The 25599-nt window shown below is 34.1% G+C and overlaps 1 protein-coding gene across 8 annotated transcripts in view; it reads left to right on the plus strand.

Moving 5' to 3' along the window:
* Positions 1-25255, plus strand: part of PHF3 (PHD finger protein 3) — a 626630-nt gene extending 601375 nt beyond the window's left edge. For 7 of the 8 annotated variants that reach the window (XM_081316443.1, XM_081316440.1, XM_081316438.1 and 4 more), the window contains 12 exons: positions 9034-9352; positions 10783-10963; positions 12908-13058; positions 13142-13298; positions 15328-15444; positions 16154-16288; positions 17238-17373; positions 18779-18977; positions 20751-20898; positions 21113-21202; positions 22095-22290; positions 22773-25255. In XM_081316443.1, coding sequence (XP_081172569.1) covers positions 9034-9352; positions 10783-10963; positions 12908-13058; positions 13142-13298; positions 15328-15444; positions 16154-16288; positions 17238-17373; positions 18779-18977; positions 20751-20898; positions 21113-21202; positions 22095-22290; positions 22773-24916 — 3973 coding nt within the window. In that variant the 3' untranslated portion in view covers positions 24917-25255. Of the gene's footprint in view, positions 1-5884; positions 5967-9033; positions 9353-10782; positions 10964-12907; positions 13059-13141; positions 13299-15327; positions 15445-16153; positions 16289-17237; positions 17374-18778; positions 18978-20750; positions 20899-21112; positions 21203-22094; positions 22291-22772 lie in introns of all 8 variants that reach the window. The other variant, XM_081316444.1, reaches the window with a different exon arrangement.
* The last annotated feature ends 344 nt before the right edge of the window (positions 25256-25599 follow it).

Raw genomic sequence — 25599 nt, forward strand, 5'->3', positions numbered from 1 at the left:
AAATTATAGACACGCATCTAGTACTGTCCACTAATAGAACTGTTGAAATGCGTATAAGTTTTCAGACTATTGCAAATTAATGCAGTTCATATCACTACTGGCACCTAACACCTTTTGAATGCAAGCATGGAGCTGGAAGACCATTAAGTCCAACCTCTCATTTAATATTTTATTTTATTTTATTTTTGGATATATATCCATCAATCTTTTAGTATATTTCATATTTTAACATTCCATCTTTAAAACATCAAACCTTATCTATTTTTTCTAGCTTTAATTTTACATTGATATTAAAATTAAAACATTTAAGATTTCTCAATTTCATATTACTAAATAACCTCTTTTTCCTTTATACAATTCTCCTCAATACCTAGTAATGTAGTCCATTTCTCATTTATCTCATTTCCATATCTCATTTCCAAAAAAAGAAAAAAAGAAAAAGAAAAGAGGACAATAAAATATTCTTGTTTCTCATTTATAGTTTCCACATATTAAAAATTAATCAAAATTTGTTCCATTTTAACATTCAATATATCCTTCATGTTTCTGCATCCAAATATATTAGTTACATTCTATCATTCTTAGCATATATACATCTTAACCCATATCATTTAGAAAAACTCAATATTTCAGTGTTGATATTCATACATTTGTATTTTGTTTTTTATTTTTATTATTTTTTAATTAATATTTTTATCTACTCATCAAAACATTCTCGTAATCCCAGTACCATCCTGTCTATTTTAATGTTATCTATTTCAGGCCTCTTAAGAATGTTCATATTTCTTCAGTCTTATTCTTGCTTTCTTCCTTTGCCATGTCATTTTGCGCTTCTTTGCCTCAGGTTCTTCAAAGCATTCTTGTACTATCATATTGAAGTGGACCTCCAGTCTCCACCTTTGAAGAATTAAAAATTCTGCCAACAGCACCACATCTTATTATTTTCACCTCTTGATACAATTGTCCTGGTCCAAATAAACTTCCTTCCATATTTTCTCCCTCACCATCTTCAAAAACCTGTATTTGTTGACTGTTTAATTCTTCTGCCAATGTATTTAATTGTTCAATTTCTTTTGTTGAGTTCTGTCCCAGTAAAATATTAGTTGTAGTCACGGTTTGAATTTGAGTTTGTTTTCTCGAGATGCTTTCTAATTCTTTTCCAAAAGCTCATTTCATTGCCAGCTGTAGAAAGGAGCTGTTAAGTTTGGTAAGATATTTCCCACAGAGCATGATTTTTTTTTTGAAACTCTTCCATTGTAAACTTTCACATCTGATGTTCAAGGTTACTCTTTATCTTGTTTTCTTAAATATTTTCTTGGCTTTTTTTTAATGAGAAAGTCAAAATTGCAATTTCAAATTTAGCAACTGAGTGTCCCCCAAGTACTTTAAAGAGTTCTTTTCTTTTGTTACTTCTTTCTTAAGCGTTCTTTTGTTTCCAAAAAACACCCCTGAGTTTGTTCGCCACCTTCCGAAGGGAGGGTTAAATTCCCCCTCCCTCTCCACAGGGGGGAAAGTACTTAGCAGCTTAATTAGGTGAAAAGAAGATGATTAAGGTACAAGAGAGGAATCTTACCCATGTCTCTTCCACGCTGCTTTAATGTTGCCTGATAGTAGATTTGACTTTGGCTGTCTGCAGCCTAGGAGCTGGCCATATTCCTATGGTCAGTCTTTTGTCCGCCAGTACAAAGGGAATGCAGGCACTAACGAGGGGGTTGCTGCCCCCCCGCGTTTCTGCAAAAGCCCCTTCTGTCAGGACACCCCTCTAGGGCGACTCTTAGGTACTTTTAGGACCCCCCAGCAATGCGAATCTGGACGTGGAAGACGGGAGCCGTCCTCCAGGCGTCCATTTACAGCTGTAGGCAAACCGGAAGCCCCTAAGTCCAACCTCTTTCATAGCTTCTGCTTGAAGATATCCTGTAAAGGAAAAACAACCCCTTGGCTTTATAATTGGTTCCACTGTTAAATTGCTGTTACTGTTAGATTTTTTCCCCCTGACATTCAGTTGGAACCTGACTTCCTGTTAACTTAAAGTCATTATTTTTGCATCTGGATTGAGAAAGAATAAGTTTTGGCCTTCTGTGGACAGACTCTCAAGCATTTGTTGAATGTTATATCTACTTTTTTCTATTCCACACATGCCCGGCTCCTTCAATGTTTTTTCCCCATAGAGTTTAATTTCTAGTCATCAGGTAATCTTTGTTGCCTTTCTTTGAATCCTCTGTAGAGTATAAATGACCAGAATTAGAATATTCAAGATGAAGAGTAAGCAGAGCAAGATGGAGTGGAATGATTTCATAATTTGGAAATTGTGTTGATGTAGGCTAAGATGGTTTTAGCTTTCTGTGCAGCTATATTATAGTGTTGGCTGATAATTGGTTTGCAATCAATTGTTTCCATAATCTTTTATTTATTAAGCTAGTTTTCCACCATTCCCATCCATATTTTGTTTTATTTCAGAAGCCACCGACACTTATTAAAACACTAATTAGAATGAGTTCAATTAATATTAAAAGAAGACATTTGCAATAATTACTTCTGCAATAGGGCTGAAGAAACCAATATTTTGTTATCTTGTAGTTATAACTATTGTGTAATAAAAAAAGTTATTGCTATATGCATTGATAGACTTCAAATAGTACACTTCTCTTGGTGGAATCCATTTTCTTCGTTTTTTTCTGCCATACACCCAGGTTCCCTACATTTCTAGAAATTTTGAAAAGGCTACAATTAAAAGAAGGACAACATTACTGTGCAAGCCTCATACTGATTTCTACCCACAGTTCTCACCTTGATGCACACATTTTAAATTAGATACTGGATCTAGATTCAGATCCATTCAATTGGATAGTGGAAGTTGACTTTATAGTTGCCCTGGAAGAAGCTTTCACAATAATTTTGGAGTCTTAACACTTTGTGCCTGTGTAACGACCATTTCAGTTTTATTTGCTCCACTGCATGAATCTAAATTTAAATCTAATTCATAATCATGTTTATTCAAACCTATTTTAAGTTAAGTATTTTTCTGGATTGGACTCAATTCCACATAGTTTACATATGTAAATAATATATGAAATTATTTGATTTGATTATATGGGACAAAATGTATTGTAATGCATTTTTTTAACAGAAATACCTAGTTCTACAATTGTACCTGAAGGAACTATGTTTTATATAGTTATAAAAGTATGTTTTATACAGTTCACATATGAAAAAAAATCTGACTGGCATATACCGTCTACAATTTCTTCTATTGTTCATAATGATAATTGTAAGTTCTGAGTTATGCTTTTATTCACGTATTTATATGGTTTTATTATGCTGTGGTAAACTGCCCAGAGTCACTAAGATTAGAAATTTAATAAATAAAAGTTCTAAATACCCTCTAAATAAACAAGTTTTATATTAAATTACTTGTGTTACAAGCCTTTGGAAATCAGCAGAACCAGACTCTTGGCTAATCTCACACTGATTTTAACTGAAATAAAAAATGACTTAGATTTGCAAACAATTCTAGATTTGCATCACTTCTTACCAGTGCTTTTTTTGTAAAAGAAAAAGGTGCCGGAACTCACACATGTCAACCAGCCTTGCCTACCCTACAAAAAAGGTGCTGGAACTCCGTTCTGAGCGTTATATGACAAAAAAAGCCCTGCTTCTTACTAACTATACATTTTGTTTCCCTCACAGTACTATAGTGTGTTTCACATATGTCAAGATATGATTTGGGTTTATTGCTTTTTATTTAGCATTTGTTTTATTTAGCATTTATTTAGCATTAGTTTATTGCTAAATGGATTTAGCAATCCATTATGGCTTAGTATTTATGAATTAATCAAATGTCTAATATTTATCTCTACCATTAGGATTTATTTACAGGTAGTCCTCGACTTACAACCATTCGTTTAATGACCTTTCAATATCCCCCTGGTCATGTGATCAAAATTTGGATGCTTGCCAACTGGTTCATATTTATGACGGTTGCAGTGTCCCCTTTTGGATCCTTCTGTTAATCAAAGTCAATGGGGAAGCCAGATTTCCTTAACAACCATGTTAGCAACTTAACAACTGCAATGATCCACTTAACAATTGTGGCAAGAAATGTAAAACAGGACAAAACTTCGCTTTCTGGCTTAGCAACAGAAATTTTGGGCTGAATTATAAATAATCAAGGACTACCTATATTTACATTCATTTCTATTATGATAATTTATTTTTTATTATTTGATTTGGTGTCTGTTTACTTCTGTAACTACAAGCAACAATTGCTATATCTGCGTCATTCTTTAGACATTTTAATGTATTGCAATAAGCTATTTAAAATTCTCAGAAATAAATAAAATAATATGATTTAAAGACTTCTCATTACGCTGAGATCTGATAAGTGCAAATTACTTTGTAGGAAAATTAAACTACATTAAAGTTTTTTTTCTATGTACTTAAGTTGGAAAATGCTCTTGGTAAGAAACATTGGATTTTATAGCAATATATGTTAATTTTCTTTGTTAAACTAATGACTATTTAACAAGCTAATGGTGTTTTGAAAAAAAACCTTTCAGATGTGAGTCATGGCTTTTTTGCCTACCATTTTATAAAGCATTGAAAACTTCCTACTAATTTTTTAAGCATCATGTCTTTTGCTTGTTAGTTTATTGGTTTTGTTTTTAAACTTGGAGATGAGACACTTTAATCTATAAACCATTATCTAGTAAATATGACTATTAGTCAAGCTGAATTTCCCCTTTTAATCCTTTATGCAACATGCATGAATCAGAGAAGGATTAAGTTAATCAATAGCATATTTGCTATGAAATCAGTAGCAAGATCTTGCTACTCTTTAATTAACAAGTACTTACTAATATTAGTAGATGGTAGAGGACAGGAAGGCCTGGAGGAACGTTGTCCATGGGGTCGTGATGGGTTGGACATGACTTCGCAGCTAACAACAACTAATATTAGTAAGATATGTCTGAAACATTCTTTCAAATTGTATTTCAGCTTTGGAATCAGATTTCTCTTATCTGTCCCTTGTCTTTTCTTAGGCTCTTCCTTCTTCAAGGTTATTCTTGCAGCCCATTATATGCAGCTGTATATAAAACATATTTAAAAAGTTGCAATTGCTGGAATAGCTTATTTAAAGACGATGATTGTCATATTGGATATATATTTCTTATCACATGTGAAGTGTTACATGCCTGTACAGAAAGTAAAGTGGAATGAACTTATTGACAGACACATAATATAATGCTACGACTTTCCTAAACAACTGGCTTGATTGCTTTTACAAAACAGCCTTAAATTGTATTTACAATAAAGTGAATTTGGTCTGGTGTATTCTTTGTTTTCTAATTTTGTTTGTTTTAATGCTACCTTCCAGAAGGAGATTCTGACTTACCCAGCAAAAAGCTTTGCTTTACTCATATTAAAGTTGTATTTTGATACTTTTTTTTTTTGAAAAAGATAGTCTACATCACACTGGAATGTTTTAGTAGTACTCTTGAATAGTGGAATCCACTTGTAACAGTAGTCCATATCTTAACACTATTATTTTAAGCAGTGCTTTTTTTGTATAAGAAAAAGGTGCCGGAACTCACACATGTCATACAACCCGCCTTGCCTACCCTACAAGGTTCCATCCAAAAAAGGTGTCGGAACTCCGTTCTGAGCGTTCAATGAGAAAAAAAGCTCTGATTTTAAGTATCCTTGCAGCAGGTGTTCTTGCTTACAGTAACTTGTTTGCATATAAAACACTACAGTAGAGTTTAAGAATACACATATGTAAGAGATTTTAAGTGTCAGGATTATATAAGTTGTATTTTATGATTGTTAAATCTGCTAAGTGTCACCAATTACTATCTTAAAAGTATTTATTTTCTTTCTGTTGCAGCTGTGTATCCACTCCAGCCTTACAACATGGTTAATGCAATTGGACATCAAACAAAGAAGCAATCTACAGCCAGAGCTTTAGTGTTAGTGGGCCAGCATGTTGAATGCTACTACAGTAACATCTACAAAACCTATCAGAGAAGAATGCTTTGATACCAGCTCTTCCTGAATGACAGTTTTTTTTAGAAAGTCTTCCTATCAACCACAGTTATCCCACATAATTAGCTGCTCCTTTATATTAGTTCTTCCATTTAAATGTCAGTACTAAAAAGTAATAACCTAGTGGCCAAAAGTTAATGGGTTTCTTTAAAAAAAAAGTCTAAAATTATTGGGAAAATGGCTACTTAATAGCTTATTAAGAATTTTTCTTACCCACTATTACTCATAAAAATATTTTAATAAAAAATAATCAGGCTTAGAAATATAATATGCAAAAAAATCAAATTATTAAATTTTTCATTGAATCCACCCATGTTTTATTGTTGGGAAATGTATTCTTTGTCTTCCTGCCTATTTCTGTGATACATTTGGAGGCTTAATGGTACAGGGATAGAATAAGTAGGAATCCTGCCTTTATTTGGAACCTTATAATAATTCAGTAAAATACTGATAAGAACTAAATTAACATAAATTGTCTAAGTAGTAGAATATATACTCATTAGATTCTATTGAATATAGCCAATGTAATCTAATTGTAGTACAAGTTAATAGTGTCCAATATTTCATTACCAGTTTAAATCTTTTTCCAGTAAATTAAGAATAATCTGTTACGCTTACTGAGTCATTACTGAATCCTTATCAGTTATATCCAGACTTCATTATGCTTAAGTGAAATCTATCGTTTCTGAGACTTAAGCTAATGATAAAGTTAATATATACATCCAAGAACATAATGTTATTGGTTAATAATTTTCTACATTTTTCAGATTATGACTTAGTATTATTTCAGAGAAAGGTTTGTTAACCAGCAAAAAAAAGTTTTATTAGATAGCGGAATTAGTTTCTTCCTGTTAGTAGGGAACAAAAGAAAGAAAAAGAAAAGAAAACTATATATGCAAGGATTGTAGTGCATTCATCTGTTCTTAAATGAGTTTATTAAATAGAATAACTAAAACTGTAATATGCCCACATAATTTATTGAACTGTCGGTGTGAAAATTTAGATTACTGTAAACTCGACAATGTGGAAACAAGTGCACTTCTATTAAAACCAGATGTGATTCAGAGATTAATGAAATCAACTTTTTAATATCCGAAATAGAAGAAAATTTATAATTGTTCTTTTAAGGATCATGATAAATAGTTTAGTTTGTTTAAAAAACCCTTAGCTAAATCAGAAGAAAATAACTGGTCTTTTTTCCTGTTTAATCTGATAAATACACAATTTATCCAAATATATACTTAAGGGCTGCATATATTTTCATAAACGTAGTTTGTGCAGTAATTTTTTAAATGACTCAGTCTTTAAAGTCAGCATTGTTTTTGTTTTTTTTGTATTCCAGTTTCTCAGCCACTAATGTATGGAGTAAATAGTAATCCCTATCTTTCTACATTCTTTGTCATTCTACATTTTTCATTTTTTATTCAAAAACAGAATTGTCAGTTTTGTCAAGAATGTGAACTTTTTTCTGATGATAGCCAAGTTCAGGTTTTCTTGAATGTTTTTTTTACTATTTATTCATTCATTTTCATTTCTGTGCCACCCATGGGCTTACTGTTATTTCATACATTTATAACCTTAAAATCATTTTTTTAACCACAAAGAAACAGTATTTTTACATCCATTCATAAAATATCTCTATGGCCTACTTCACTGTGTCATGTTTCAGACTCAGTCATATTAATAAACTTCATGAAATTCTCACATATACTTAATACTGTCATTTGCTTTATTTGCAGTCATTTCTGAAATGTAAATTATATTCCCTACCATGCCATGTTTTTTAATGAAATGTGACCATTCTCCATGATACATTCATGAAAAGATATGAAGTTACTATCTTACTTTCTAATTATAGAATTAAAATAAATTTAAAATATTTCTATAAAAAGTTTCTACATTTAGATAAACAATTGGGATGTGGATACATACGTGTGCACAGATGTATGCAGAGAGATATGCATGCACAGCACAAATATTTTTCAGTCTGAAGAAAAATTATATTTTAATTAGGTAAAATAATTCCTTTTTATCTCCTTATAAAATAAATGGACTATGCATATATTCACAGATCGTTTAAATTCATAAGCTTTTAAAAAAGTTTTTCAAGCTGATTGAAACACCTTCAAGATAATTTGGGATAATGGAGATTTTAGATGTAGGCAAAATTGTTCTCTTGAATTGCTAATGAAGTTTGGCCCAGTTGTAATAGTCAAGATTTTTCTGAGACCAGAAAATAACAAGAGGTAGTATTTCCTTTATTTCCCTCCCAGTGGCTCCATTTGGTAGAGAGGTTGGAGTTGCCTTGTGCATTTAAACATGCTAAAGTATGGGTAATTTATCTTACTTGAAACTTTTGTTCCTGTCAAATTTCATTGGGGAAGAAAGAATACTAAGGGTTTACACATTTAGAAAATTACCAATTTAAGGACAACTCATGTGTTCAATGAGTTCTTCAATGAAGTTTGCAAGCTTCAAGGATTTTATTGTGTAATTTGATAAGTATAGTGGCAGTTGTGATTCTGCTTACTATGTAATCTGGAATAGGGAAGAATGATTGATCTTTTTATTATAAAATTTGGGCATTGCCTATTTGTGAAAACCTAATTTGCAAGTGTTTTAGTGATCTATGGGATCTAACAATGAATGTATGAACTGGTTGCATTCATTCTGAACTTGTAACTTGTAGAAATCTTTATTAGGCTGCTGGAACAAAATTCAAAATTTAAATTTCTCTTTTGCAGATGTGTATTTTATTAAGAATGATAGTAGACTCTACTGATTAGCATAACAAAATCCTCTTGCTGTAACCTTGACCTTTTACACCATGTTGTAAGGCTGAAGAAATGGATGCACTCTTCTGCACAAACTATACCAAACAAGGAGGAACTTTTCTATATGAGAGGCCGTTTAGGAGAGTTACAAAAGTTGTAAGTTTAGTGTAATATAAAGATTATAAAGCAATGTGATTTTTGGTTTTTTTGGTTGTAGGTTCATGGTAGGCTGTGGTAGATGCGATGATTGGTTTCATGGTGATTGTGTTGGATTGAGTTTGTTTCAAGCACAGCAAATGGGAGAAGAAGACAAAGAATATGTTTGCATCAAATGCTGTGCTGAGGAAGACAAGAAACCAGATTCAGTTGATAAGAATATGCTGGATGCCAATGTGAAACTTGAAACAACCAGAGAAAATAGATCAGTGGAGTGTGAGAAGCCTGGAATGTCCAAGCAAACTTTCATGGGCCCTCAAAACAAGACTCCAAAGCAAGGAGAAGACTCTGTGAAACATAAGGTCAAAATTTTTAAGCGGGTAAGAAATGAGATTTCTTTTTACTAGTATAGACAGATTACAGCAAATTTCATGGTAGCCCTTTGAACATGTTTTTTTTCAAATGCACCATATATGGTTTTAAAAGGCAAGAAATCATTTTAATAACTTTCTTCTACAGTAGTTTTTGCCTAACATGTAGTCGTCATTTGTAGCTTTTGCCAATTACTTGTTTTCCAAATAGAAAAAGGACTAACATTTTTATTAAATTAGTTGGCTATAAAACATGTATCATCTTTTTTGAGGATTTTTAATATATAAGGTATACTTATATTACTTTCATTTCCAGTTAAAGTATGATTAATAAAGAATTATGTAACACTGAATAGATATTCAGCTTCCTGACTCAATGTCAAGCCCTGAAATAGTCTTCCATCCTTCTGAGATCAGTCCAGAGTTTCGGGAGCAACATGTTGACATTTGTAAATCACTTAGGGCTGGAAAGCACTGTGAAGCAGTATATAAGTGTAAGTGCTATTGCTATTAAACATGGATAAGATCCCAGATTAATTGCTAATTAAAAACTATCGTGTTGCAACTTGTCCTTCCTTCAAAGTCTATGGAGAGTCTCATTCATCCAGGTCATAGAGCTGAAGAAGCTTCTTGGATGAGAAGTGAAACATCTTCAAAAAAAAAAAAACAAAGTCCAGTTGCCTCATAAAATAGCATCTTTTGGCCTAATTATTCATATTTATGTTATGTTATCTTTCAGACTGCTCAGATTCGGCTAAAAATGCCTCTGAGCAACAAATCAGTGCTCGTATTGCTTAAACTATTGTTTTAGAAATGTAATTCTGCAAGGGAATGTTAACCAAGATTGTAAGGTGCAAAGCAGCATTTTAATGTGTATTAAATATGAACAGTTGGTTCCTTAGAAGATTTATGGTTCTTTATAGGTCAGGGATGTCAAATTCGCAACGTCACATGACGTGTCGCGACGTATTGTAACTTTTTTTCCATTGCCAGCAATGGGGTGGGAGTGGTTTCAGTATGACGCATCTGGCCTACCGGGCCAGCAGTTTGACACCCCTGTTATAGGTTTATGCTTTTATTATTAATTAACTTTCATGGTTACAATGTCTAGATGAAGTCTAATTTGTATTTTTCACCAGAGAACGAGAGCCTTTATCACTGGATTGAAGACGGGGACATATTTTTTTTTTCTTTTTTCCATATACCTCCTCTTCTCCTCTAGTCTGGTAAAGGTATACATATTTCAGTGGTATTTTATTTTATTTTATTTTATTTTCTTCTTTTTATGTAGTTAGCCATCTTGGGAACAAATTACCGGTATGTTGAAGTTATGGCATAGATTATATAAATGCATATTTTTCTATAGATGGCTTTGATCCTGAGACTAAAGAAAAATTGGACAGAAAAAAGGTTTATAATTAGTGTTGTAACTGTTTCAGGAATCTAGCGAAGGAAAAGCAGTATTGGAATGTAAAAATTCTGAAAGTAAAAAGGGGCAGCAGATTCCCCTTAAAAAAACAGGACAAATGAGTTCCGTTCCTCGACGAGCTTCTGAAGAGAAATATGAAAAATTGAATAAAGATAATGTTTCCTGTTCAAGTGAAAGCACACTAAAGCAAGGTAATTAAAACCAAAATTGCTGATAATGATTTTCAAAATGTGTAAATTGTATTCAAAAACTGCGAGAAATACAACGATCAGATTGAATAGTTTTTTTGCATTTGGTACCAATATCATAAATCTTAACAAATCTGAAAAATGATTCATTGAATGAAGCAATTTTTTAAAATTGACTTTTTTCCTGTCAGCTGTTTATTTTTTATTATTATTAAGCATGGATAAACCTTAAATTCTTATAAAGTACAGGCTAACAGTTTCTAAGATACCTTATGTTTTTTTTTTTTTATTAGAAATTGCCTGTAATCTCTTCTTTTAAGGAATGGCACTCTATTGTGGGAATATGCAACACTGTAAAAAATAACTTTTCTGTTTTAATAATAATAATAATTTTATTTATATACCTGTTTTAAATGCCTGTTTTATATACTTGTTTTAAAACAAGTCTCACACTGAATATAATTTAATCTGATTTAATTTACATAACTAGTTTTGCACACTACATCTGAAGTATGAGCTTCTGAAAATATATTGGGTTTAAAATATTAAATTTTCCTGATTGGTTATAATAAGGATAGTGCCTCTGAGATTTAGACAGGAATTCATATTATTTATTTTGATCGATTAGTTTCATTCATACTATATTTGAGCAATAAAATAGAAAGGCTCTCTGGAATTTAACATACTTGGTCTATCAGGGGGAAAAAATGACCTTCTGCTCTGTTGATGTCACCCCCAAAAAAATTTAGAAACCAAGTTAATGAAAAATAAGCAGTAAGAAAGCAAAATTAGTTTCTGCTTGGAAAGGGTTGCTTTCCAGAGTCAGTAGCTGTGATCAGAAACTTGCTTTGAAATTAGAATGTGAGACTGTCTTTTAACTGAATATTTTCAGTGTAAGGTTGTTCAGTATATAAATGAAACTTCTAGGAAAGATAGTCAGTTTGGTTGGTGTAAGATTGATCCTACCCAATTATACATTGCTACTGTGGGTCAAACCAATACTATAGAAATCCTCAACCATTCTGTAGCGTGGAGACTTTAATAATGTGGATGGGTAAAAGAAGCTCAAATTAAATCTTAAAAATAAGAAATTTGTTCTTTTGGAACAAATCTGAAGCTGGAGGATTTTTTGGAACTGGGCATTTGTGTAATATTGGCCTGGTTATGCTGCCTTTAATGACTAGGAAGTCACCCTAGACTCTTGGCTCTTACTTAAACAGCAGGGAAAGCTATAGTCAGGGACATTGACCCAGATCTGGTTGGTATGCTAGTTAAAAGTCTGCTTGGATCAGGATGTCCTTGGCCTGATCACCATTCGTTTAGATTACTCTAATTTTGGAGCTGATTCAGAAGGTGTAGTTGACAGAAAAACATAGTAGCCAGGTTGCTAGCGGGAAACCTTGCCAGTGCAGAATAAAACCAATTTAAAGTTTGGTGTTCTGGGCCCAATTCAAAATATTGGTGGCTACCTTTAAATACTTGGGTATATTGGTCAGTACCTTGCCAGAATGGAAACTTCCTGTGGTGCTGTGAACTTTTAGAGTGGGCCTGCTAAGTAGGCCTTCTTTGTGATTACTCCCACACTTTCAATCACACTTTTGCCAGGGGCATGTTGGCCCACTATCCCTTCTTTGACCCTGCAAGCAGATAAAAAAAAATATTATTCCAGTGCACATAACCACGCTAGATATAGATGCCCATCATAAGACTTTTTTGTGATTTCTGCTGGTTGTTTTTATTGTTGTTATACTTATGATTTTGTGCTTTTTCACAGCATCTGTCACAGGGCAGTCTACAAATAGTGTTAAATTCAGTCAATTCACCTTATTTTTTCAACAGTAAAACTTCTTGTTCTCATTATTAAGAATACGATCAGTTGTAGAAATGTAGTTTTATTTTTCCATACTTCAGTTCTCTAAAATGGATAATTTGCTTATATTTCAAAAGGTATTCAGGATAAGCAGGAAATGAAGAAAAAGAGAAGCGAGAAGGGAACAGCAAGTAATGTACACTCACCTCCTGCTTCTGCAGCCAAACCTTCTGCTGATCAGATAAGACAAAGTGTTAGACAGTCACTGAAAGAAATTCTAGAGAAAAGGTATGGATTCTGCAGTAAAGACATTCCTGTTATTTCAGTTGTTTCCTGAAAAAAATAGAATAAAATCTGTGTCTTTTTTTCAGGCTTGCAGACTCAACACTGAAGATCCCTGAAGAAAGAGCAGCAAAAGTTGCAAATAAAATTGAAAAAGAGCTCTTTTCTTTTTTCCGGGATACTGATTCCAAGTATAAAAATAAGTACAGAAGCTTGATATTTAATCTGAAAGATCCAAAAAATAAAGTATGTCATGACATTTCTTACGTACTTGGAAACTCTTCAAAGAATAATTCTTTTTCTTTGTGGAGGCCTAAAATAATTTTAAATGCTCATAATTTCTTCTTCCATCCCAATTATTAACATTTTAGAAGTCTCAGAGCTAGAGTTAAATCTACTAACATACTTTTATTCCATATTCAAATGGATGAATCTACTTTTTTCTATCTATATTTAATAAAAAAACACTTGTAATTTTATTTTTGTGTGCTAAAATATCTTGCTTGTTAATTTTTTTCAGAGGCATTTTGCCTCCTAAAATAGGGGTTCACATTTCTTTACCTAAACTATAGATTCGATAGAGAGCTATAATAGTATATGTGAATAGAGCTGTGCCCACAAACGTCCTGCTGATGAAAATCAGATGAAGACATTTTTACTATTATGTCATCGTCTTTTACCTTTGGATCGTTCCCCAGAATAAAATTTCAATGGATAGGATGCTGAATGAGCAAAGATGAATGAATGAAAATTGCGTACTGTCCCTACTAGCAGCCTAACTGTTATACAGGTGTTCCTTGACTTATACTCACACTTGGGATAGAGCTTCCGTTGCTAAACCATGCAGACGTTAAGTGAGTCATGCACAATTTTACGACCTTTTTTTGCTGCAGTTGTTAAGCTAATCGCCACAGTCATTAAGTGAATCTGGTTTCCCCTGTTGACTTTGTTTCTCGGTAGCCCCTTGGGGAGGTTGCAAATGGCAGTCCCATGACTGGTATGCTACAACCATTGTAAATGCATGCCAGTTCCGAGTGGCTGAATTTTGATCCAGTGACTGCAGGGACACTACAATAGTAGTAAGTGTGAGGACTGGTCATCTCTTGTTAGTTTCATTATAACTTTGAACAGTCATTGAACAAATGGTCGTAAGTCAAGGATTACCTTTACTGAAACAAAACCCTGCAATACGTTATTACATCCTAGGGAAGCAAAATTCAGGATTTAACATAACAATTTCCTTCCTAAATCATTCTGTTACAAATAATTAATACTTTTATGTATTTAATTTATATCCCACCTTTACTATTTTTATAAACAACTCAGGGCAGCAAACTTAGCTAATACTTCTTCCTCCTCCTATTTTCTCCACAACAACACTGTGTTAGGCTGAGAGAGAGTGACTGGCCCAAAGTCACCCAACTGGCTTTCATGCCTAAGGTGGGACTAGAACTCACGGTCTCATGGTTTCTAATCTGGTGCCTTAACTTCTAGACCTCCCTGCTTTGGATTTAACTTTTGTGTCTCACTGTTGGCCTGTAAGGTTTGCCACAAGCCTTATGCTAGTGTCTTCAGCGTATTTGTACTAGGACTGTATCAGTCTGCATGCACCTAACATTTGATTTATGTTATAGATCTAGTATATGGGTGATATAGAAGCCATATCTCAAGCTACATAAGCAGGGAAAAAAAGAAACAGTTTCTAACTAAACTTTTTAAGGCAGATTTGAAATGCCGCCATTAAAAATCTATATTGAATCTAATTATATTTTTATATAACGTTACTTCCAGAAATACAGGAGATGCATCCTGTTTTTCTGCATGTATCCTAAGCCCTGCAGATACAGATTAGCAGAGTAGAAATGTACATGGATGAAGTTTGTGTTTGTATCCCCTCTGCTTTCAGCAATAAAATTACTCAGCTACACTCTTACATGTATAGGCTCTTAAATTTATAGGCTTCCTTCTTTTACTTTTTGCTCTTAAGTTCAAAGACTGGCCTAAATTTTTCAGCTCAGTTGCCGAATGTTTTAGAGTATTTAAACAGAAAACCAATAATTCTTCTTATTAGTATATTTACGCCATATAAAAACAATTGAAACTAAATATGAAATATTTATGTTGGTGTAAAATTACTGTAGATAAACTGTCATGCAAGGGAAATTAATAGAATTTCAGTTGATTTGCAGTTCTTAATATTTTTCTTGTTGAATTGATACTAAAAAATGCAGGTTTTGGTTGATTACATATAACTAATTATTGATTCCTCTTCCAGATACTTTTTAAAAGAGTATTGAAGGGTGAAGTTACTCCAGATCATCTCATAAGAATGAGTCCTGAAGAACTAGCTTCCAAAGAACTAGCTGCATGGAGGAAAAGAGAAAATAGACATGTATGGCTTATCTACCATATTGAATTGGTCTCCTTATAAGTTATTTGATTTCAAAAAGTTGTTGTCCCTGCCAATCCTTTCATTCCTAAATAATCAAATGATCAGTGCTTCTCTCAGCTCACATTAAGCTAGCTGCTAAATAGGGTAAATTCAACCCCCTAACAACCTGCATTCAGCATGTGGGAAATTACTTAGTATTTTTTTCTGGTTTCAGTTGAGTATTTTATTTTATATAGACTTGCAGCTGTTCTCCTAATGTAAGATTTGGGCACGGAGTAAATTTGGTTCTCTCTTGCCGTAATTCATTATATGTCCATTTTTGGTTCTCTTGCCCCAGTTGCTCTCTGGCCAAAATATCCTAGAAATCTTTCTCCAGATGACATCCTTTAGCATTATAACTATACTTTTATTCTTCTCTAGTAAAATGAACTCGATTGAATAATTTTCTTAACATTCCTGGAATCCTAGAATTTTGAACCTTAAATGTTTTATTTGAGAATGAACCATATCTTCTAGTATGTAAAATAGTTGTCAGGTTTTCAACGTGTATACAAACTAATTTACTGGCATTTGTTTTTAAAGGTAATTAATACAAAAAAAGGAATCCAGTTTCCATCTCTTTAATTATGGTTTCATGTCCTAGAACTTTGTCTGCTGTTTCTGGAGGGTTTTGCCTTGTATGTCTAACCTGTTGTTTGTTTACTGATAGACAATTGAAATGATTGAAAAAGAGCAGAGGGAAGTTGAAAGACGACCAATCACCAAAATTACTCATAAAGGAGAAATAGAAATTGAAAGTGAAGCTCCAGTTAAAGAGCAAGAAGCAACTATTATGGAAATTCAGGTATAATTTGTATTTGCTATTAAAGTAACAGTAAAACATTTTTCATCAGCAGGCCTTATGTACTAGAACGGAGGTCCCCAATCTTTTGGGCACCAGGGACCAGTTCTGTGGACATAGGTTTTTCCATAGACCGGAGGGGCCATGGTTTTGTGTGCTGCCTGCATCTTGTGGATTGGGCTTTGCTTGTCTGTGCGGCCTGGTTGCTGGCATGCTGTGGCCCGGTACTGGTCCACGGACAAGGGGTTGGGGACCCCTGTACTAGAATATAATATGTAGGTTGTCTAATCTTTGATTTATTCAGCCTACTTTAGAGATCTGTGAGTACCTTTCATGAGTTACATGTTTTCCTTGTTAATTTTACTAGAGAAAGCTAGCAGTATGTAAACATTTTTGTGCTAAACTTACTTCCTTATAACATCCAGAACATTGAAAATATAGCAGTTTCTACAGCAAGGATTCAATCCTAACATTTACGTCTTCTAATGAGCAGGAGTTAGGATATGAATGATGTTTCCTCATAAGCCTTCATAATATTCCTGTGAAAATATTATTCAGCAGAGATAATTTATAGGAATTCCAGGATCAGGATGAAGACAGCTCTGGATTCCTTGGATCTGAAGCACTTTCTCTTGTTTAATTGCTTCTAATACTGGATGACATGTTTATCTGTGTACATATATTTTATTGAAATTAATTTATTGAAGAGTTCAAACAGAATTGATAACAGTAAACAATAAGCTAGTCCACTCTTACTCTACTATTGCATTTAGTGTTGCTCAAGTCATTTTAAGTTACTCAGCATAATGCCAATGGAGATTCTACAATCTTTAGTAAATGCAGAATGTTATTTCTTTTATAAAGCAATGTTGACAAATGATGTAGGTGATGTTTATTATGATCAAAGGACCTGAATGTGTATATATTTATAAAATTTGTCTTCTTCACATAGGAACCTGCTCCAAGTAAAATTGTAGAAAAGATGGAGGAAACTGAAAAAGTTAAAGAAGCTAATGAATCTTCCAGTTCTGATACAACAAGTCAACATAAAAACCACCTATTTGATCTTAATTGTAAAATTTGCACAGGTAGTATACACAAGCATGTTTAAAAATTATATGTGCTATTTGAACTGCTAGGTCCTTAGCATTTCTTCTCACTTTAAAACCCAGAATAATGGCAGTTTCTCAGTAGAATTGTAAAATGATATCCAATTGTACTTTCACCAATCCCAGGAAGTAAGTTAGAATGACTCAAGACATAAAGCAAGTTTCTTCGACAAGTGATTATTTGAATTTGTGTCAGTCACTCCAGCCAATATTGTATGATGCAGATCCTTTAACAGTCTAATCAGGGTGACTCTTTCGCCCTTTACTTCCAAGCTCATTCAGAATCTCTCCAAACCGCATCTTAAAAATGGAGATCTTTCATGTGCCCTAAATTTTGAAGAAGCAAAGCTGATTTCGGGCGCACTGTGCAAGTCAGAGAAATGTAATGATTAAGCTCTTGATCTGGCACCCTGGAGCTCTAGACTCACATCCATCCTCAGTCAGGGAAGCTCACTGAATGACTTTTTGCAAATCCTTCCATTCAGACCAACCTACCACCAGAGAGTACTGTGCAAAACAAAAAACCAAACAAACCTGTACTATCTATACTGTCTTGAGCCTCTGAAGGAACAGTGAGATATAAATCAAATGTCAGAAATGGGATTCTGCTGCTTTGCTTACATTTAGAGGTTGCTGCTTACCTTAAATAATGTATGGATGCTAAATTCGGTAATATTAGTATCAAAGACCAAATTAACAAAATATGTTTTCTAACTGTTTGATTGGATGATAGTTCAGAATGGGCTGGGGAACCTGCAGGTAACCTGATGTTACTGAGTACAAATCCAGCATTTCTCATCATTGGTCACATTTGTCATGGCTACTAGGAGTTGTAGTTCAGCAATATTTTTTTTGGCACTGGTCATTTTTCTAACACGAAGCTTCAAAGCTGACCTGCATTTGGCCAGATTGTTAGAAGGCAGTTAAAACCTTTTCTCTCCCTCAGAAGTTCCAGAACAAGAATATAGTTCTTAACTATATTTAGTTTAAATGAGTCTGTCTCAAACTATAGTTTGAAGTATTAAACCAGTGAATAGATGAAGATCAAAACAAAGCAATTTAAACCTGGCATAAAAGCTTCAGAACTGCAGTTCACTGCAGACAAGTAGGAAGATGGCAAAGTTGTTTTTTTTTAATAAAGCTTCATCATTATTGTGCTTCTTTTTCTATGAAAAATTAAAATTAATCTACATCTCTTTGATGGTTATCCAAACATCATTTAACTGCTTGAGTCAAATTCTAGATACATACGTACTACTGTCTTTTTAATTTCAAAGAGCAAGATTTTTTAGTGACAGCAGTAATTGTTATTATACATTATAATCATTTTAAACAGGCTTAATATGACAAATACTCAATAAAGCTTTTTAATTTTCTTCTCAAGGTCGAATGGCACCACCCAGTGATGATCTTTCTGGGAAAAAAGTGAAAGTATCAATTGGACTTGCTCGGAAGCCATCAGATAACGAAGCTGACAATATAGCAGATGCACTTACTTCAACAACAAATATCTTAGCTTTGGAATTATTAGAGGAAGATAAAGAATTGTCAAATCCAGCGTTTGCGTCCACTTCCAGCTCTAGGTAATCATTTGTGATTGCTACTCAAGTATATAAGAAAATAGAAGCTACTGTGCGCACTTTAAATAAAAATATTCTGCTCTCCTGGCTGATAGCCATTTTCCATAAATGAAGATAGGTAGTAAAACATTCCAAACAGAAGTGAAAATTTTAAAAAATGTCCAGGTTTTTCAAACTGAACTGTAATATATGAAACCTTCAGAAGTCTGTTTGCCAAAGTGAACATTACTTTGTTCCTTCTGTCTTCTTTTTTCTCCTACTCTTAACAGACTGAAATGCCTTGGTACTGCAACACATCTGTGCTTTTCATTTCAAGATGACACAAATCTGTATAATACTATTATAATATAATGCAACACAAGGCCATGCCATACCATGCTATACAAGAATATTGTGAGAATAGTAAGAAGTTGTGCATTACACAACTTGTAAATGCTGAAAGTTTTAAACATTATTTCTTCTACCACCCACCATACTGTTTTGCAAATTATTTAATTGGGGAATTTCAAAAGCCCTTTATGAAATTATGTGGGATGTTTGATATTCCAAAGAAGACAAACGTCTGGAAATGCTAAATACTGTGTCTTAGATCTTACTCCGTATAGTTTAAATCACCACATAAGAGAAGTAATCCTATAACTTACATTTATATTATTTAATATTATTTCCTTTTAAGTGAAACTTCGATTTAACTACTCCTTAGTTCCTCTCTTATTAGCTAAGGAAACCAAGTCAAAATACTCAAATCAATCTTTGTCAACAAAAGTCCAGTAAGGACAGTCAGATAGAATAATTTTCTTATTTTAACCCTGATCAAAGAAGCCAATCTTATAAACCTTCCCTTATATTATCCTAAAAATTAGTATAATTTTTGATCTCTTCAAAAAACCTGTTCCCCACAAAAAAGGTTTGCTGTTCATCTATGTTTCAAAACAAAAATCCTTCAGAACTTTAATAGATTTTTCTAATTTATCCTTTTGTTTGTCACTTCTAAAAAAGTCCTTTCAAATCTTAGCAGAGCTCTTTTGTATATCCAGAGGGGGAAAATTTTTCTGATTTAATATCTGTTCATCTTCTGTAGGGAATAAGTCATCCATTAGATCCATTTGTATAGCGTAAGTCCCCTTTCAAATTAATTTCATAAACATTAATTGCAGCTCATTCTTGTTTTATAATTTTATAAAGCATCTGATCCATTCTGTCCAAAAAGCTTAGCTGAAATGTAGTTAAAAGTTACACTAAGGATTTCTGCTCCATTTTTTTTATCCTCTGCTCTAGTGTACAGTCCTCAAAGTCTTCTAATGAATACAGTAGAACCTTGCTAGTCTTAAGGGTCTTAATTTTCCAATATGAAAGAATAAATAAAATAATTGAAAAAAGTGATTAAAATATAAGGCTCAGTCAAGCGTAGTGTCCATAGAGTGCAAATTGGAATTTGATATAAATTCCAACTCTCAGCCACGCCACTCATGAACTGACCATAAAAAAAGACAATTTCCACAATCTACTCATGAAGAATAGCTGTCCAATCTCAACGATATCTCCTGTATTCCTGAAAGATTCAGGCTAACTGAGATCTGGCGTTCAAGTGTCAATTTGGCTTGCAAAATTGTCTTGCTAACAAAGAAAAGCCAGCAAGGCCTCCGTTCACCAAGACATATACAGGAAATATCTTCCAAAAGTGTCTTCCTTCTCTTTCCTTACCCATCCGTATTTAATGCAGTAAGTTGCTTACCACATTAAGTTGCTTTGTTTTCCTTCATTCCTATGTTTCAGATCAGAAACACCTGGGACTGTTGAAAGTGAAACATTATTTCTAGCTCGTTTGAATTTCATTTGGAAAGGGTTTATCAACATGCCATCTGTGGCAAAGTTTGTTATCAAGGCTTACCCAATCTCTGGTTCTTTTGAAACTCTAACAGAGGTAATGTATGGCGTACTCAACAATTCTACCATTTTCTTGGGGACTTTTTGAATTTTCTTTTACTGTGGACAATGAAATGTTGCAATGTAATATCACCAAAGAGGGCATTAGAGTAATGTACTTTTGCATATAGATTATGAACATTAATTTCTTTTATTGAGGAAAAAATATTGTTTTGTGATAAAAAAAATATACATCTACTTCTCTTCCATAGGATTTGCCAGATAGCATCCAAGTAGGTGGCAGGATATCACCTCAGACTGTTTGGGATTATGTTGAAAAAATAAAGGCTTCGGGTACAAAGGTAAAAATGTATTCTTGTAATATAATGTGGCATTAGATGCTTAATGTTCTGTGGTTTTTAAAATGATTAGGATTTCATGCTGGTGCTGTTATTACCTGAAATAAATTCATCAGTACTGTTTATATGAAATCCAATGCAGAAAATAAATAAACTGCACTGTTCCTTGTTCAGTAATGAATCCAGTAGCTAGATACTATGTTCAATTTCAGTATAAGAAGCCTAGATAAATTAAGGTACAGAAAGACCCAAGGGAAGAAGAGTATTACAAAGGAAGAAAAGAACTTGTAACTGTGATACTTGTACAGATTCCCATTTTAGAAATACCATTAAGCACTAAAATTCTTATACTTATGGTGGCATCTGAGACCTCCTTTAATTTATGAAAAACGATTTTATTTTTATTCATGTTAATGTTTCATATAGTCAAAATACATAATACGATTTGTTGCACAACTTTGTTTCAATATTTTTTTTTTGAGAGAGAATCATTTACTATATTGCATACATTTTAAGTTTGCCTTCCTCAGTAACAAAGCAATAGGCTTACAAATTAGATCCATTTAAATAGTCCAGCATTTAATTACCATTATTTTAAGATAGCTTCAAACTGCATGTGTCTTGCTGATCTGCAATAGCAATATGAGAAACTGTAGAGCTTTCACTCTTATTTACTTAGTTATTTGTTAAATTTGCATGCCACCCATTTCACTATCTAGCAGCTTTGGGTGGCTTTTACTTGTTTGCTATCTATGATAATCATGACTGAATTTCCGAGCATCTAAAATCAATGAAGTACAAACTTTTTGATAGCCCGGGGAATGAAAACTGATGTGTGTGTCTTTATTTTAAGAACATGGCAACAATTAATAAATGTTTGCCTTTTTCATAATAGGAAATATGTGTGGTTCGTTTTACTCCTGTTACAGAAGAGGATCAGATTTCATATACTTCGCTTTTTGCGTACTTCAGTAGCAGAAGACGTTATGGTGTAGCAGCTAATAATATGAAGCAAATCAAGGATTTATATATTATCCCTTTAGGTGCTTCTGATAAAATTCCACACCAGTTGGTACCTTTTGATGGTCCTGGTAAGTAACAAAGATAGGCTGAATTATCCTTTGCACTAAAATATTATTGATAAAAAAAACCAAGAACAAGCCCTTTTTATTTTCTGAGATATATTTTTTAAACTATGCTAGAAGTCAAAACAGTTTGAATGCAGAACATTCATGAATATTGGAAATGAAGCTTGATATGAAGCTTCGCATGGAAAGCAGGCATTTCTTTTCCTGTTTAGCTCATGGATAGAATCAGTATTTTTGATTTAACAGTTAAGTATTTTACAGTGTAAAATGTACTTTTACATAGTTATTTGGAGAGTGAAATTTTGTCAGTGCTTCTTAAAGTACATTTTGTAACATCAGTGAACCATTTAAGCTATCTGGCATTGTAGAGACACAGAGTGGCTTGTTTTAACTAAAAAAAAATCCAAGATACATGTTTCCCATTATTACATTGTTCCTTTATTAATATTATATATATATATATGTTTGTGTGTGTGTGTGTGTAGGAATTGAAGTCCATCGACCCAATTTGCTGCTGGGATTGATAATTCGCCAGAAGCTAAAAAGGCAGATTAGTGCTGTGGCTAATTCAACCGTGACCCATGCTGAAGAGAGTCCTGAAAATTTGCAACCAGAGAAAAAAAGTAAACTGAACAAATCAGAAGTTCTTCATTCTGAGCTAACTGAAAGAGAAGAAGAAAATGATTTCTTTAATTCATTCACTGCAGTACTGCACAAGCAGAGGATCAAATCCCAACAATCTAGTACAGAAGATGTCACAGTGAATGAACCTGCTGTGGAGAGCATCAAACTTGAACCTCCCAAACCTCTACGTTTCCTTCCTGGGGTTTTGGTTGGATGGGAAAATCAATCATCTGCGCTCGAACTAGCAAGTAAGCCACTGCCAGTAGATGACATTCTTCAAAGCCTTTTGGATACCACGGGGCAGATGCCCGAATATATCCAACCCACAGTTGACAAGCCAGTTAATGAAGAGCTACCTTTATTAGAGAAACAGGCAAACATAAAGGAAGAAAACATAGACATTTCAGTGGGTGGTGAAGATACAAGGCATAAAAAGGACAATGTAAAAGAAACCATCAACAATACCTTAGCAGTGGATGTATCAGTAGCAGATTTCCCTTGCTCTTCAGGAACTCTTACAAGTCTAAGCCTTAAGGAAAAACCACCGGATGTTTCTACTGAGGTATTTTTAGCAAACTTAACTATTCTGTCACAGAGTAAGGAAAACCAGGAGACTCCAGAAAACAGTTTAAAGTTCGGCGATACAGATAATGTTCCTCAGGAAAATAAAAGGACCATAATTTTTCCTGTTCCTTCAAATGCTGGAAAAGGAGTGGGGAGCAATAATGTTGGAACAGCATCTGTTGATACTATGACCATTCATAATTCCAAATCTCCACCGTTCATTAATCTTAAGAGAGACCCAAGGCAAGCAGCTGGACGAGGCCAACAGAACAATAGTTCAGAAAGTGAAGGCGATAGTACTAGAAATGAAGATATACAGCACCTTGATACTTTAGAATCTGAATGGTCAAAAGTTGATAACAAGCAGATTTCAGGAAATGAATTAGCCTCAGATCAGGCCGATAATCAAGCATGCCAGACAACATTGGTTTCAAAAGCACCTAAAGGATGTACCTCACAACTTAATGACACCTTGATGCAAAACCTTGAGACTGGAAATTCTGTGAGAGGATTATTGTCGCCGCCACCGCCGCCACCACCACCACCCTCTTCATCATCATCATCATCATCATCCTCGTCATCATCATCATCTCAGTTTGAAACGGAAAATACAGGTCATCAATCTGACTTAAGTACCAAATTATCTGCCGGAAGTGGAAATTTCTCACCAATTAGGACTCCTCAACCCAATTTTTCCCCTGCTAAAACACCTCCCCCTGGTTTTCAGTTTCAAGGGGCCATTACCCCTAATTTCTCCCCACAGAACACTCCTGTATTTGGGTTTCCACATCATCTGCCCCCACCGCTCCTTCCACCTCCAGGCTTTGGCTTTGCTCAAAGCCCTCTCATGCCTTGGCCTCCTATACTTCACCTGCCAGGTCAGCTACCCCACTTTGTTGGACCAGTTACACCAGCCCCTCCTGTCACCCAGAAACCATCAAGATTCTCAGGGCCTGAACACTTTTATCAAAACAAAAACACTAGAAGGCCCGAAAGGCGTCACAGTGACCCGTGGGCAGGCCGGCAGGGTCCTCACATGGAGAGGGCCTTCAACAGGAGGAAGAACGATCAACAAAGGCAAAGGTTTTATAGCGAATCTCACCACGCCAAAAAGGGCAGGCATGACTGGGAGTTGGATCCCGAAAGAAGTCGACACCGAGACAGAAGCTCAGAGAAAGAGAGGGAAAGGAAAAACCGGGAGGAAGGGCATCGAGACAAAGAGAGGTTGCGGCTTTCACATAGCGATAAGGACTCTGAAAGCAAATCCTCACGAGAAAGTAGAAATCCTGAAAAGAAGGATGTTCCTAGAAGTGAAGAGCACCTTCACGAGAAAGAAAGAGAAAAAAGTAGGGAACGACCAAGGGAGCAAGACAATGAAAAGAATCGAGAAAGGCATCACAAAGACAGGGACCCGAGTGACCGTGGTAAAAGCAAAAGGTGAAAGGGAAAAAAAATGAGAGAGAAAGAAGGCACAGTCTATCTTCTAGTTCTAAACAAATAGAACATAATATGTTTTAAATATGTCCTAAAGCTGTCTGTATATTATATGCTTGGGTATAATTGTGCCATCGATACTTACTTTTTATATTCAATGTTTAATGTTTTGTAGGATTAAGTCTGTTCTGGTACCAATCTGTGTACCGCACATTCATTTTCTTTTACAATCTCTTGACATAGGAGTAAAGTTGAATAGTTGGAACATTTTACACTGCTTGTATAGAAAAATGAAAGGAGGTTCTTTTAATATGCAATAAAAGATACATACAGATTCTTTGTCAAATTGGGCTTCAGTCAAGCTATTTGTAGCCTTTGGTGATTTGTACTTTGCATTTGGAGCTATTCCAGCAAACGTGAATATGGATTTGTATTGTTAAATATGACAACACAGCATTGGCTTTGAGAGATTGTAATGCAGCCCTGTTCAAATGCAACTTTCAGCTCAAGCTGAATAGAGCTGAATAGGGTTGATGGCTTCATGAATTTAAATGATTCCAAAGAATAAGAAAATGGTGGCAGCAGAGGGAATTCCAACTGTATTAATTATTAATTATTGGGCATTTCTGATAGAATGAATTTGTCCGTGAGCAGAAGCAGTCCAGGTTTTACTGCTTTGAGGCACTCTTT

Source organism: Vipera berus (assembly GCF_964194415.1).
Source record: "Vipera berus genome assembly, chromosome: 1".
NCBI lineage: Eukaryota > Metazoa > Chordata > Lepidosauria > Squamata > Viperidae > Vipera > Vipera berus.